We start from the raw sequence: 13,751 nt of genomic DNA on the forward strand, positions 1-13,751 counted from the left end.
ACGAATGATGTTATAAATATACAAATGGCCCTTGGCAGAAAAAAGGTTCCCCACCCCTGGTTTAAGGCCAGGCTGGGAGGACACGAGTACAGGATGAACCAGATCCGAGCAGAGGAGTGCGGCATGGCAGGAGGCTGAGCTGTGCTTGTCCATTCCTGGGGCAGCCCGAGAGCCCTCTAGTCCTGGCTGAGCCAATCAGTTCAAGGGCAGCTGTGATCCTTGTCCTTGAACGGGAAAGATCCAGAACAGGCCAAGCCCGAGTCTGACCCACAGATCCATTTCTCACTGGGGCAGTGGCAGAGCTGAGGTCAGTTCCGTACTAGTCTTTATTCAAAGGGAGATGTCGCCTGTCTTTGCCTGCGTTTCGGCGCCTTTTTCGACTCAAGAAGCTGTCTAGCTTCTTGCTGCGTTTCAGTTCCTTGAACTTCTCAGCTAGGACCAACTGGCGCTGTTCAGCTAGAGAACAGGGAGAAATCAAGCTGGTAAGCAAAAGCAGAAGCACCACTTTCCCTGTTCCCCAGTCAATAATTCTCAACCACTGTGCTGGGACACATGACTTAAGAGTTCATGGGTGTAAGCAAGCTGTCTTTTTCTCTGATTCCATTCTTTTACAACTCAACCAACTGGGAGCTTCTATGTTCCCAGTCCAGCATATGTGGGAGTACACCCTGCCCTGGGCACGTAGCTCAGTTGGTTACATGGTCATTCAGATATGCCAAGGTTGTGGGTTCGATCCCCGATAAGAGAACATACAAAAAAAACACACACACACAAAAAACAAGCAATGAATGTATAAATAAATGGAACAACAAATTGATGTTTCTCCTCCCATTCCATTCCCATTTTTTGAAAAATCAAAAAACAAACAAACGAAACCCTACTGTGTCATATCATTAAAAAAATAAATAAAAGCAACACCCCCTGCCGATAATCTAATTTTAGGGAAATGAGAATGGGTAACTCCTCCCCACAGTATTTCTACTCTCCTCCTAATATACTGTGGGATCCAGCATTCATGCCTCCTGTAGGGCCTCCGGCGCCCTGCGCACTCACATTTCTTCAGGAAGTACGGACGATGGCCCTGCTGGGCCTGAGCCCGCCGCTCCTGCTTCAGAGCCAGGCGCAGCTCCTGCTGCCGCTTTCGTTCCTGCTGGGCCATTTCTTGCTGCTCCTAAAGAGCAAAGATGAGATGGGTTGTGAGCAACTGTGAGCTACCTCCTGCCTTGCACTACCTTCATCCCCACCCACAACCTGACTCACTCACCATTCGCTGAAGTAGCTGCTGCAGCTGCTCATGCTTCTCCCCTGAACGGTGCTTCTTCAACTGCTTTTTCACAAGCTGCCCCGTGGGAAATGGATGTGGTGGTTAGCATGCTGTAAATGTTAGCTGAAATTCTGTGCCAGGCATTACTCTAAGAGGTTCGCATATGTTAACTCAGTAACACTATGAGATAGGAACTGTTATTTCTTTTTATGATTAGAAAACTGAAGCAAAGCCAAGTTGAGTAACTTGCCAATGGTAAGCTAGTAAACGGAACAGATGAGCCAGGATTTGAATATAAGCACCAAATTAGGGAGAATTAAACCTGCCCACCACTATGCTCCAGATACCTGTGCCTGACTCTAACCTGTGCCCTAGCTTCCCAACCCCTAACCAGTGACCCCGCCTCATGCAACACACCTGTTTCTCTTTGGCCCGGATGTCATTCAGGAATTGATACGTTTTGTCAAACACTTCAGGCTTATATTCCCCTGACAAATCGTCAAAGCGGGGGTCCCGGGCCACCTTTGGAGAGAACAGAGAGAATGTAAAAATACAGTTCAGTCTCCTTTCACAAGAAAGCACTTCCTGCCTCTTTCCCACCTTCTTACTGATGGGGACGACCTGACGCAAAAACGGCACCCGGACCTTGGCTGACATTTCCAGGGGCCTGTGGAGAAATTCAAGGACAGGTCAAGGGGACTCCAGTCTTGGCCAAAGGCCTCCCATCTGTCCCCTAAGAAAACAGACACCGACGCAAGGTCCCAGACATCCTCCAACTCCTGGGGTGGCCCTGCTCCTCACCTGTGCTTATCTGCAACACATGCATTTTGGACAGGTGGTCTACAGCCTTGCTTCTTAGTGCTGCTTCCAGCTACCAACTGTTTGTATGTTTTAGTCCCCACTTGGCTCTGCAATTCCAACAGCTCCTCAAATGACATGTTAGATGTGTCTGCAGCAGGAGGTGAAGATAGGGGATACACACAATTCAGCTCAGCATTTCCCGCTGCTGGGAAGACAGCATTCCATTCTCCTTAAGGTAACTGACCCCTTCCAATACCCCCACCCAACCAATCCCTACAGGTCCTGAGCAGCACAGGCTGTCATGGTGCTGTCATCTAAGTTCCCAACTGTTTCAGCTACCTTGGGCCCTCCCCTTGCTAAGGTGTGTATGTAAGGCCAGCGGTGGAGCCAGTCAGTCCCTTCTTTTTTTTTTCTTTTTTTTTTTAATATATATTTTATTGATTTTCACAGAGAGGAAGAGAGAGAGACAGAGTCAAAAACATTGATGAGAGAGAAGCATCCATCAGCTGTCTCCTGCACACCCCCATTGGGGATGTGCCCACAACCAAGATACATGCCCTTGACCAGAATCAAACCTGGGACCTTTCAGTCCATAGGCCAATGCTCTATCCACTGAGCCAAACCGGTTTTGGCCACAGTCCCTTCTTTTTCATTTTCTTAAATTACTCCTTCACAGGTCTCCCCAGGAGGGCCCGTCCCCCTTGCCCAGTTACTGTTGCCAATGCTCCGGTTCATCATCTCAGCACCTCACCCTAATCAGTGCTCAAGTCTCCTACCTGGTCTCCCAACCTCCAGTCTCCCTCCTCTCAAAGTTATGCTCCCCACTTCAGTTTGAGAGAGACATCTAAAATGTAATTCTGCTCAGGTGGAGGCTGGAGCGCCAGGCAGGCCGGCTTCCCGAGCACGCTCAGTGGCGGTCGTCTGACATTTTACCCCAATGAGTTGTCCAGCGGACTCTGCCGCCCGCCTTCAGAACTATAAGGGGAGATATCCAAGATGGCGGCATAGGTAAACATCTCAACTGCTGCCGTGCACAAGTGCAAAGCTACAACTAAAAGACAAAACGGCTATCACCCAGAACCGCGGGAAAGCTGGCTGAGTGGAAGCTCTACAATTAGACGGAAAGAGAAAACAATCAGGGCACAAGTGCTGAAACACTAAGATACAGGCATGCACGCGATATGGGCTGGCGGCGGATCCTGGCTGGAGGCGGGCATTGCTTTCTTCAACCTGAAGACACAAACTCCCAATCTCTCTGAAATCCAGTTTCTGGGGAGAAGCTAGACTGTCTGCCATCGGGTTGGAAGTGAAGGTGGCTTGCTTGCAGAACTGCGTGCAAGAATAATTGTTTGCTGTGCGGGGGCGCAAGACGAGGGCGGAGAGGCAGAGACAGCTGATGGGCAGCCATGGCTGTTTGCCAAGTCCTAGCCTAGTGACACCCTGAGACTCTGCCCTACACAATTTATAAACACACCCAAGCTCCAAGCAGCGGTTTTTGCATATGAATGGCTTTCTCTAATGCAGTTTAACCTAGCAAACTTGCAACGTGGTGCAGACAGCTCCAAAGCCTCCAAGCTCCAAGCAGGGAGGAGAGGACTGTGGTTCTCGCTGTAGCTCCTGCAGGGTGGCCTCAGACAGTAGCTGAACTGCACCCCATTGGAGATCCAGAAGCCAGTGTACCTAGTGGTCAGTGTGAGAGAGACACCAGATCTCAACTCCTCACACCCATAAGTAACACATTCGGGAGACAGACTCAGTGAGCACCAAAGCCCCACTGAAACAAGGCCTGCACCATAAGCATGTCTCCAACGCAGCAGTTCTTCCATTATAGACACAGCGGGTCCCCACAGCCAATAGGCCTGGAGGTCAATTCCTCCCAGTGTACCAACAGCAATCAAGGTTTAATTACACCAAGACTTTGCACTCAGCCCACGAAGGGGTGTACCAAGAGTGACCACCTCAGGCGATTGGGGAAGTTGAGCTACTGGCCCCTATATGTCATCGACCACACAAAGCCACTCCAGCAACACAGGGAGGCAGCCAAAATGCGGAGACACAGAAACATGTCACAAATGGGAGAGATGGAGGAAAGTAAACTACTGGACGACACAGAGTTCAGAACCACATTTATAAGGTTACTCCAGAATCTTCTAAAAACCACTGAGAAACTTGATGAGACCTCCAAGGAGCTTAGTGAGACCTTCACGGACCTTAATGAGAATGCCAAAAAAAAAAAAAAAGGAAAAGGACCAGTCAGAAATTAAGCATACACTGTCTGAAATAAAGAATATACAGAAACAACTGTAGATCAACGTACCCCAGAGTCAAACCAAAGATCTGGAATGTGAGAAAACAAAAAACACCCATCCCTCTGGCAGAAAGAAAGAAGAATCCAAAAGTGTGAGGATAGTGTAAGGAGCCTCTGGGATGGCTTTAAGCGTACCAACATCCGGATTTTTGGGGTGCCAGTAGAGAGCGAACAGGATATTGAAGGCCTATTGGAAGAAATAATGACAGAAAACGTTCCCTACCTGGTAAAAGAAATACACTTACGAGTCCAGGAAGCAAACAGAACCCCAAACAAGAGGAATCCAAAGAGGATCACACCAAGACACATCATAATTAAAATGCCAAGGGCAAAAGACAAAGAGAGAATCTTGAATGCAGCAAGAGAAAAAACAGCTAGATACCTACAAGGGAGTACCCATATGACTGTCAGCTGATTTCTCAACAGAAACTATGCAGGTCAGAGGGAGTAGCAAGAAATATTCAAAATGATGAACAGCAAGAACCTACAACCAAGACTACTCTACCCAGCAAAGCTATCATTCAGAATTGAAAGTCATATAAAGAGCTTCACAGACAAGAAAAAGTTAAAGGAATTCATCACTACCAAACCAAGATGAACTGCTGAAGAGTATTCTGTAAGAAGAGGAAGAAGAAAAAGGTAAAGGTGAAAATTATGAACAACAAAAAGACATCAAACACATACCTGCCAACAAGTGAATCTAAAAATCAAGTGAATAAAAAGTCTGATGAACAGAATGGACTGATGAATATAATAGAATCAGAGACATAGAAAGGGAGTGGACTGACAATTCTCAGGGGTAGGGGTCTGAGAGGTGTCGGAAGAGATTGGACAAAAATCTTACACCTATTGATGAAGACAGTGGGGGGGTAAGGGCATGGGGTAGGGTGGGGAATAAGGTGGAGGGGGAAGAGGAACACCTGTAATAATCTGAATAAAGATTTATTATAAAAAATAAACAATAAATAAAATGTAACTCTGCTCTTATCACTCCAACCTCATTACCCACTCCACATAAATATACTTCAGATCATGTCACTCCAGAACTCAAAACTTCCCAACGCCTTCCACCTTTGCTTAGCATTAAAGTGGCTGGAAGCCCCAGGAGACCTAGCCCCTATATTGTATCTAATCTCATTTCCTACTAATCTCCTCCTTCCACTCCTAGCAGTCCCTGAGCAGGAAGGCATTCTTTGCACTTGATGCTGCCTCTGCTTGGAGCACTTTCTTCAGGTACATTTATTACTTCTCTGCATCTCTTTCAACCATGGCTCAAACGTCACCTACTGTGAGGCCTCTTCTGATTACTTATAATTGCATTCCCTCCCTGCTTTCTCTTCATAACCTGGTAACCTTTTTGGAAAATTGAGATATAATTCACATGCCATAAGATTCACCTTTTTACAGTATACAATTCTGCTTTACTGACTTTTAATAGACTAATTTATGTGTCCCTTTGTTAAAACTACTCTTTCTAAATGATAAATTCCATGAGGACAGTTTTTGGCTGCTTTATTCACTATTGCATCTCCAGCATCTATCAATAGAACTATGCCTAACTATATCTATTTATATTTACTTAATTATTATTTTTCCCCCCAGAGAGGAAGGGAGAGGGACGGAGAGAAACAAATGAGAATCATTGATGGGCTAACTCCAGCACGCCCCCTACTAGGGATGGAGCCCGCAACCAGGCACCTATCCTTGACTGGAATCGAACCTGGGACACTTAAGTCTGCAGGTCGAGGCTCTATCCACTGAGCCAGACCCGCTGGGACTGCCAAACTTCTTTCATCTTGACGAACTGAGTCCTTCCCCAGCACCCCATGTCCTGGCCTCAATGCTTTCCCACAGGCGTCCTCTCCCTGGGACTCCCTCATCCTCCCTTTAAGAGCCTGCTCAGGGCGTCCTGGCCCAGGAAGCACCCTCTCCCACTTCCCACTGCGCCAAGGCGCTCCTTGTGGGCCTTTGGGAGAATTTAGCTCTCGGCAACCGCGCCGCCGGCTCCGACACCGCACCGGGCGGGGAGCCCGGACCTGCGCTCCTCCCGCCCCGCGGCCCCCGCCCCCTCCCGCCCCCGGCCTCGCCCTTCCGCAGGTCCCCGGCCCCCGGCCCCCGGCCCCCGGCGTCCTCCCGCCCCCGGCCTCCCCCTTCCGCAGGTCCCCGGCCCCCGGCCCCCGGCGTCCTCCCGCCCCCGGCCTCCCCCTTCCGCAGGTCCCCGGCCCCCGGCCCCCAGCGTCCTCCCGCCCCGCGGCCTCACCCTTCCGCAGGCCCCCGCCGTCATCTCCGCTCTCCCCGGCCCGGTGGGGAGAGCCCGCGGCCGGCCCGGCGCGGGACCTCGCTCTCGGCATCGCTCTCACGGCGCGGACCAATCCGCCCAGGCGGCTCCGGCCCCGCCCCTTCCGGCAGCTCAGGAGGCGGGTCCGCACGGGCGGAGACGCCAGACTCCCAGCACGCCGTGCCCGGCGCCGGGCTGGGGCGCCCACTCCAGGTAACGTGGCTACTTTATCACCTGGCCCTGGACTCCGCGCCGACGAGGTGGGCCAAGCCACGTGGCATTTGACCTGCGAGTGCCCTCTGCCCCCTGGGCAAGCTCCTGCCATCCCATTTATTCCACAAAGACAGATCATTGGTTTAGAGGTCTTTAATTAATTTTTATAAAATCTGAGCTGGCTGTGAGCATCAGGGTTACAGCAACAGCTCAAGGAAGGGGTAGGATTATCTGCTGGTCCTCGCCTTCCCCGGGTCAGGGCGAAGGAGGTTTCATGGCAACAGCTGCAACTTCTCTCAGCTCCAATCAATGCTCATGGCTCAAGCAGGGGCGGGTGAAAATAGAGCGGGAAGGAAGCTTCTGAGGACCAGACACTGCTTGCTTCTCCCTTCTCCCCATTCCCTTCACTTCTCAGAGGCCTGCTGGCCTGGGACAGAGCAGAGTCCAGGAGCAGTTGGAAGAAGGTGGATGGGACAGAGCACCAAGGGAAGGGGCCCTCGGCCCAAGGAGGGGGGGAACCTAGCCCTCCCCCCACAGCTCCCCACTGAGTTCACAGCACAAAAAACACCTCTAGTCCAACCACTCCATGTGGAGGTATACCAGGGTCCAAAGGGGCAGGCGGGTGAGAGACAGGTAGGGGCAGTGAAGACAACAGCAGGCTCCGGAGGGATGGTGGCAAAAACTTCCTTCTACCCGTGGGAGGAGACGATGGGGCGACTGATATTGCTGTTGGTGGTCATGGCATTCAGCTCCCACCTGGAAGGCCAACAGTGACAGGTGTAAAGGACAGGAAGAGGAGCCTCCGCCCATGCCCAGAATTGGTATCAAAACTATGAATATAGCAGTGTCTTCAACTTCCTTAAACCTAACTACCCACAGCCACCTCTTCCTTACAGCCCTACTAGATTTAACAATCAGGCCCGCCCACCACCAAATCCAGTGCCACCCACAACTCCACCTGCAAGCTCAAGTGGACTTCCTGTTTATGTTTACATCTTCTTTTGCCCAACACCTGGAGAAAAGCACAGGTGTATACATCTCAGTAAATTTCCCAGCCTATCTTTCCTCTGCTCAGATCCAACCAGGCAGCTCCTATCCCAATTCAGGAATGCCCATTTTGCTCTCAACTACTATCCCTTTCAGAAAGAAGTCTGATTTCGCTCTCCTACCCTCCCACCCCAGGTCTTCCCCACCCATCCCATCACGTTAAAATTAAATCCCTTTTTTCCTATAAAGATTTACCAATAACCTCCTTAGCTCCAAACCCTCACTATAGTCTACTTGATTTAGGTATGAAAAGAAAAATGGGGGGGGCGGGGACAGACTTGCAACCTAGTTCATTATCTGGTAGAACTCAGTCTTACTTCCTCACTAGGCTGACTTGGGCGGAGCTGCAGGTTCGCTTAGGGGCCCACCTCAGGAGGAAAGATATAGGGCAGAGCCTCCCCATGTGCAGTTCAGGCTTTGGATCCAGAATTCCCGTTCTAGCAGATCTTCGAAATAAAAGTTAAACTTTCCTCCCTCAGAGTGCTGGCTGATCGTGCTCCCGTGCATTCTGCCACAACAGGTATTTGCATACATGTCAATCCTAGGCCAACCTATGAGCCACCAGGCCAGCCCTGTACATACCCTGCCACTGAAGACTGATCACATAGACCCTCAGCAAATAAGAATTAAACTGAACTGATACAAGGAAAAAGACGTGCCGAAGAATGACCCAAAAGGGCATAATTATATACAAAGTACTTTTGGTGCCTGATTTAGACCTAAGAGTGAAACTAAAAGGGAAGGAGCTAGGAAGAACTCACTTAATTCCAAAACTAAGGTGATTCAGAGGCTTCTAAACTTATCTTTACTTTGCAGGTAGGTCCTAAGATTTAATCAAACTTTTTCAGCATGTTAAAGAAACAACTGTATAGGCTCAGATCTCAGGAAGTGATGCTCCTGAGCTTCGTTTGAAAAACAAATTTTTTCCATGTAATTTACCCAGTGGACAGTCTATATCTCCTTCCATCTCATTCTCCACAAGAATTCTGTATCTTCCATATGAGGTCATGCTTGTGCTGCCACTTACTCTCAATCAATCCCTCCTTTCCAACCACTCACTGTACCTGATGTCATGGGGCAAACAGGACTGGTCCAGATTATACTGAATTACAGCCAGTTTGCACAGAGTCTTCAGACTAGGGCCTTCAGAGGAAGAATGGGAGACAGGGACATAGTCAAAGCCAAGGAAAAGATTCGGTTCTGGGTGTCACCACCCAGAGACGGGGACCCTGATGGCAGAAGCACTTTGGGAATAAGTGTACTTACTGAAGTCCAAAATGTGTAAATCAGAATGATCTATGAGGTCAAACTCATCTCCCAGGCCTTCCTCAGGAGACGGACTGTAGAGATCAAGAGAGAGATAAAGGGAGGAGGAAAGAATGCTCATGAGACTCTTCTTGCTCAAATGCCTCCCAGTTTAGCCACAGACTTAAGGCCTTCCCTGCGCCCTCCCCTCTCCTACTAACCTGGTACCCCCAAAGAGGACAATTTTGTCACCAACAATACAGCAGCACTGGCGCCGGCGCGGACATGGCCCCTTTCCCTTCGGTTCAATCTTTTTCCAGGTAAAGGACACTACAGAGAAGTTTACATGGAGATTCAATACCTGCCCAGGCCAGATATCCTCTCCAACCTCAACCTCTCACCTACTCAGGATTCTTTCTTCCTTTCCCTCCCCTCTCACGTGCTCCTTGCGTCTCCCTTAGAGGCAGTGTTCTTTACCAGGGTTAAATTTCCACAGGTCATGGAAGTGCCGGTTCAGCCTTGCATTATAGCCACCAAAAATGTACAGCTCCCCGTTGTAGCCAACTGGAAGGAGAGGGGGATGTCAGGAGTGTGAAGACACTGGGGGGAAGGAGGCCTCCGCAGGGACGTAACACTCACAGGCCGAGTGGCTCCGGCGCCCCTCGGGCAGCACCGGAGTGGCTGGACAGTCCAGCCAGGCCTCAGTCCTGGTGTCAAAGACTCGGATGCGGTTGCAGTAAATCTCATTGTTGGAATGGAACGGCCCAAATCGGTCAGCGCGACCCCCAAAAACATACATGTGACTGCCCAGCATTGTGGCTGAGTGGAAGTCCCTCCAGCGTGCAGGATTGCCCTGGGCAGGAGGGGGAGAAGAGAGATGAGGGGGAGTGAGAAGGCTGGGAAAGGATCTACTCTCACTATTGAAATTCCTATGGTTTCTTCAATTGAGGGTGGGGTCTGGGAGAAAGGAGGAAGGGCAGACCTTTGTACAGATAAGGGTCCACGTCATGGTGCTGGTATCCAGCTTGTGAATATCGTTGGAAAAGCAGTCCGCCTGAATGGGAAGAGAAAGAAAGAAGGAATATAAGATTGGGTCAGTAGTCTCTGACCTCCATCCCTCCCCTCAAAAACCTGCAAAACAGCCCCAGCCAGTTTGGCTCAGTGGGTAGAGCTTTGGCCTGCAGACTGAAGGGTCCTGGACTCAATTTTGGTCAAGGGCACACACCTCAGTTGCAGGCTTGACCTTAAGCCCTGATTGAGGCACGTGCCAGAGGCAACTAAATTGCCGTATCTTTCACATCAAAGTTTCTCCCGGTCTCTCCCCCTCCCTTCCACTATCTCTAAAAATCAATGGAAAAACATCCTCAGGTGAGGATTAACGACAACAACGACCCAAAACCCTGCAAAACGAGCCAAAGCCTCCCATTCCACCATCCTCAGTTCCCCTTCCTCAGACCTACCAGTTGCTCGTAGCCCCCAAAAATGTACATGGTCTTGCCCAAGACACAAGCCGAATGTCCGTCCCGGGCCCCAGGAACTGTTCCTAACACTCGGGGCGTGGACCACTTGTGAGTATCTGAAGGAGATGAGAGGTTGAGCCAGTTAAGCAACTCTGACCCTCCTGAGTTGCCCTATTCCCAGCCCAGCCGACATCTTCCCAGCCCGGGAGGTACCATTTGGAGGAACAGAGCCCGTACTCACTGACGTCAAAGGCGTAGAGCACATTGCAGGCTCCTTCCGTGTCATTCCGCCCGCCCCAAAGGAAGACCGTGTCATCGATGAGGACGGTGGAGTGCCCATACCGCATGTATGGCACCACAGGAGGCTGCCCGCGGACGGTGGGTCTCACCAGGGGCAGCTTTGTCCAGCGCAAGGACACTGTGGGCATAGCTCAGCTCAACCCTGGAACCCTCCTTCCAGTCTGTCCGCCTTTCCCCAAACCAGATCTTCATTCCTTCATCCCCTTTGGCCACAGCGACCACCACCAAAACTCACCCCACCACCCGTTTCCCTCCCCAATGGGCACCAGGGATGTTCCCAGGATGAGCTTACCTGCGTTGAAAATGTGCACATCAATCTGACGCAGTGTTTCGTAGTCTTCACCAGAGCAGTAACCCCCGAAGGAGAATACCCGGTGCCCAACAGCCACTGCAGCATGGTTCACCCTGCGGGGCCCGCCCTCCAGGTGCACTGTCCACCGTAACATCCCCTGGGCCACTGGTTACAGCAACATGCCCCCCCGGCACGGCCTGCTGCCTCTGCTACCTGCACACAAATCAGGGCCACAGAGGCCTTTGCCTGGCTCACCAGGACTCTGCCCGGGACCAGCACTTGCCTCCAAGTGTCACCCGGGTGGCTCCTCCCACCCCACCCCCGCCCCCCACAGCTCAGGTGGCTGGCCCTGCCCCAGAGGAGCTGCCGAGGTCAAGGAGCTAGCCCTGGCCCTGAGTTCTCCAAAAGCAAAGGGTGGGGCCACTCCAACCTGATTGCCAGCTCAGAATCTGCTGATCAAAGGCTCAGCGTGATCATTCCTTACTCATGGATGCTCTACCCTACCCGTGGCCTGGCACAAGCTCCAAGCCCCCTTCCCAGGCTGCTGGGCTCCCTGGTACCTCTGGCTCTGCTCTGATTACTGCCACCTCTCTAAGAATCTCTGTGCTCTTTAAGATGGGGAGAGGGATCTCAAAATACTCAGAGCTATTAATAGCTCAGCCAGCCCCAGACGGTCCATTGAAAGCTGGCATGGGTACTTCCAAGCAGAAAAGCTTTTAGGCTTTTAGAGTGGATTAGTTCCCCTATGCAAGATGGGGTGGGGTCTAGGACAGGGACCTCCATATTACCATGGATGGTTAACCCCTCATAGGAAGCTCGTGTCAAACTGAGCTACTGTCGTTGGGGTCACCAAGGGCCCTTCCCAGGCATGAGGAGTTCCTTCAGCAGCTGGGCCTGGTGTGCTGCCAAAACTAGGAACTTAATCAGAAAGGTATGTGTCCGCTGTAGGCTGAGGGAGTGGGGGTGGGGAGGAAGGGTTTCCTCCTCCTGCCATTTCCCCAACCCTCCTCCAGTGGCAGAGACAAACTGTTCCCAGCAGCTGTCCTCCCACAAGGGTCCCCAAAGGGGGGTGACGGTGGGAGGGTGCACTGGCGACGAGAAGGGAAGCAAAATGCCCTTGGGCAGGACACGAAAAAGACCCAGGTTGGAGGGCTGATCTCTTTAAGACAACCTGCCAACCTAGTGGAAATGGGTACATTTGAAGCCCGCGTCAGGCAGAGCCTCCAGTGCCTGGCACTGCCTTTGCTGGCAGGCACCTGTTGGGTCTGGGTGGATCATCTTCTCCCTGTTCAAGGCAGAACTTCAGGCCCAGAGAGAGCTCAAGGGAGGCCCCTTGAGAAAAAGAAAAAAGGGCATGGCTTTCAGCTGGCTTGCAAGTCCCTACCACCCTCCCTCAACCCTCTCTTCCCAGGCTTTAAACAGCCACCATGCCCAACCTGACAGCCCCGGCAGGAAACTATAGTCTCCCTTGATTACTCTTGTCCTCAATCCAAAATACCTGGGCTCTGGGCTTGAGGGGATAGATAGGGAGGCTGAAGGGCTTAAGAACGGGAGTCCTTTGTCTTCCCTCATAGCTTCTACTCCCTGCAACTCCATCAAGGTAGAGAGCTCACAGGAGTAGAGAGAAGCAATCCCATCCAAAGGTGGAGAGAGAATCTTAGCTTCTCTTCCGTCAGGACAACCCAAGCTCATGGAAACACGCCCCCAAAGTCTCAGGGGCTGTGCTAGCTTGGAGTTTCCCCCACACTCCATCATGGCCGCATTCTCAACTTCAATTCCCTTCGTGTGCTTACCCCCCCCTGCTCTCTTGCAATTATCACTCGGCCCCCCGCCAACCCCCCCCTTTTTTTTAATCTGAGAGCTTTGCAGTTTCCTCCTTTTTCCTTTTTCCCACCACTCCAAGCTCCATCCAAAAGTTCTCCATTTTCCCTTTCCCAGTGAGGGAAACGCGCTAATAATCACTGTCCCCTTTTGGCCAGAGAGATTCCTCCCAGTATGTGACGCTGACTCTGGATTCTTCCAGTCATCCCGACCTCCCCTCCCCCACAGCGCCGGACCCTTCCCCCCCACCCCCTCCATTATCCTTAGTTCCCCCCCGTTCTCTTCCTAACCTAGCCTTCCTTCCAGGTCCCTCAGTGCCTCCTCCAGCCGCCGAATCTCTCTCACCGTTACCTCACCGTTCTTCCGCGACCCTGCCCCATTCACACGCTCCTTTCCCATCGTCCCCTTAGCTCCCTCCCCACCCCCACCTCAGCACCCTCCGGCCTCTCCCTCGCGGCTCCAGCTCCAGACAAGGGCGCCCCCGGCACCTCCAGTTTCCTTGTCACACCAACCCACCCCGGACTACCTGGTCAGGCCGGGCCGGGGCGGGGCCGCGGGCAGCCTGGAACCCGTTGAGCGCCAACCGACGACTCGGTCTCCAACGAGATAAACACAGCCAGGCTCGATGCTTCCGGCGGGCAGCGGTGCGCGCACGTGCAGTCCGAGCCAAGTTCCGAAGCCTGCCGGGACTTGTAGTCCATCGGCTTCGAGCTGAGGCGCTG

The 13,751-nt window shown here is 51.8% G+C and overlaps 1 protein-coding gene across 3 annotated transcripts; it reads right to left on the reverse strand.

Moving 5' to 3' along the window:
- KLHDC3 (kelch domain containing 3) lies at positions 1 to 13,709 on the reverse strand. Of its 3 annotated transcripts, XM_036413718.2 has the most exons (14): positions 11,209 to 12,444; positions 10,858 to 11,034; positions 10,617 to 10,732; positions 10,139 to 10,210; positions 9,796 to 10,009; positions 9,634 to 9,720; positions 9,378 to 9,486; positions 9,178 to 9,251; positions 2,066 to 2,213; positions 1,865 to 1,931; positions 1,682 to 1,786; positions 1,265 to 1,339; positions 1,054 to 1,171; positions 1 to 456 (listed from the first exon to the last, which is right to left on the reverse strand). In XM_036413718.2, the coding sequence occupies exons 1-14, from the start codon at positions 11,360 to 11,362 to the stop codon at positions 320 to 322; spliced, it is 1,653 nt and encodes a 550-aa protein (XP_036269611.1). In that variant the 5' UTR covers positions 11,363 to 12,444; the 3' UTR covers positions 1 to 319. The 3 variants fall into 3 exon arrangements, with proteins under 3 accessions (XP_036269611.1, XP_036269609.1, XP_036269610.1); XM_036413716.1 differs by lacking the exons at positions 1 to 456; positions 1,054 to 1,171; positions 1,265 to 1,339; ... (1 more) ...; positions 1,865 to 1,931; positions 2,066 to 2,213 and adding exons at positions 7,006 to 7,620; positions 8,976 to 9,054; positions 13,556 to 13,709 and having other exon boundaries at positions 11,209 to 11,421; XM_036413717.2 differs by lacking the exons at positions 1 to 456; positions 1,054 to 1,171; positions 1,265 to 1,339; ... (1 more) ...; positions 1,865 to 1,931; positions 2,066 to 2,213 and adding exons at positions 7,006 to 7,620; positions 8,976 to 9,054 and having other exon boundaries at positions 11,209 to 12,440.
- Positions 13,710 to 13,751: the final 42 nt, after the last annotated feature.

The sequence above is a fragment of the Pipistrellus kuhlii genome, unplaced genomic scaffold (assembly GCF_014108245.1).
Source record: "Pipistrellus kuhlii isolate mPipKuh1 unplaced genomic scaffold, mPipKuh1.p scaffold_m20_p_5, whole genome shotgun sequence".
NCBI lineage: Eukaryota > Metazoa > Chordata > Mammalia > Chiroptera > Vespertilionidae > Pipistrellus > Pipistrellus kuhlii.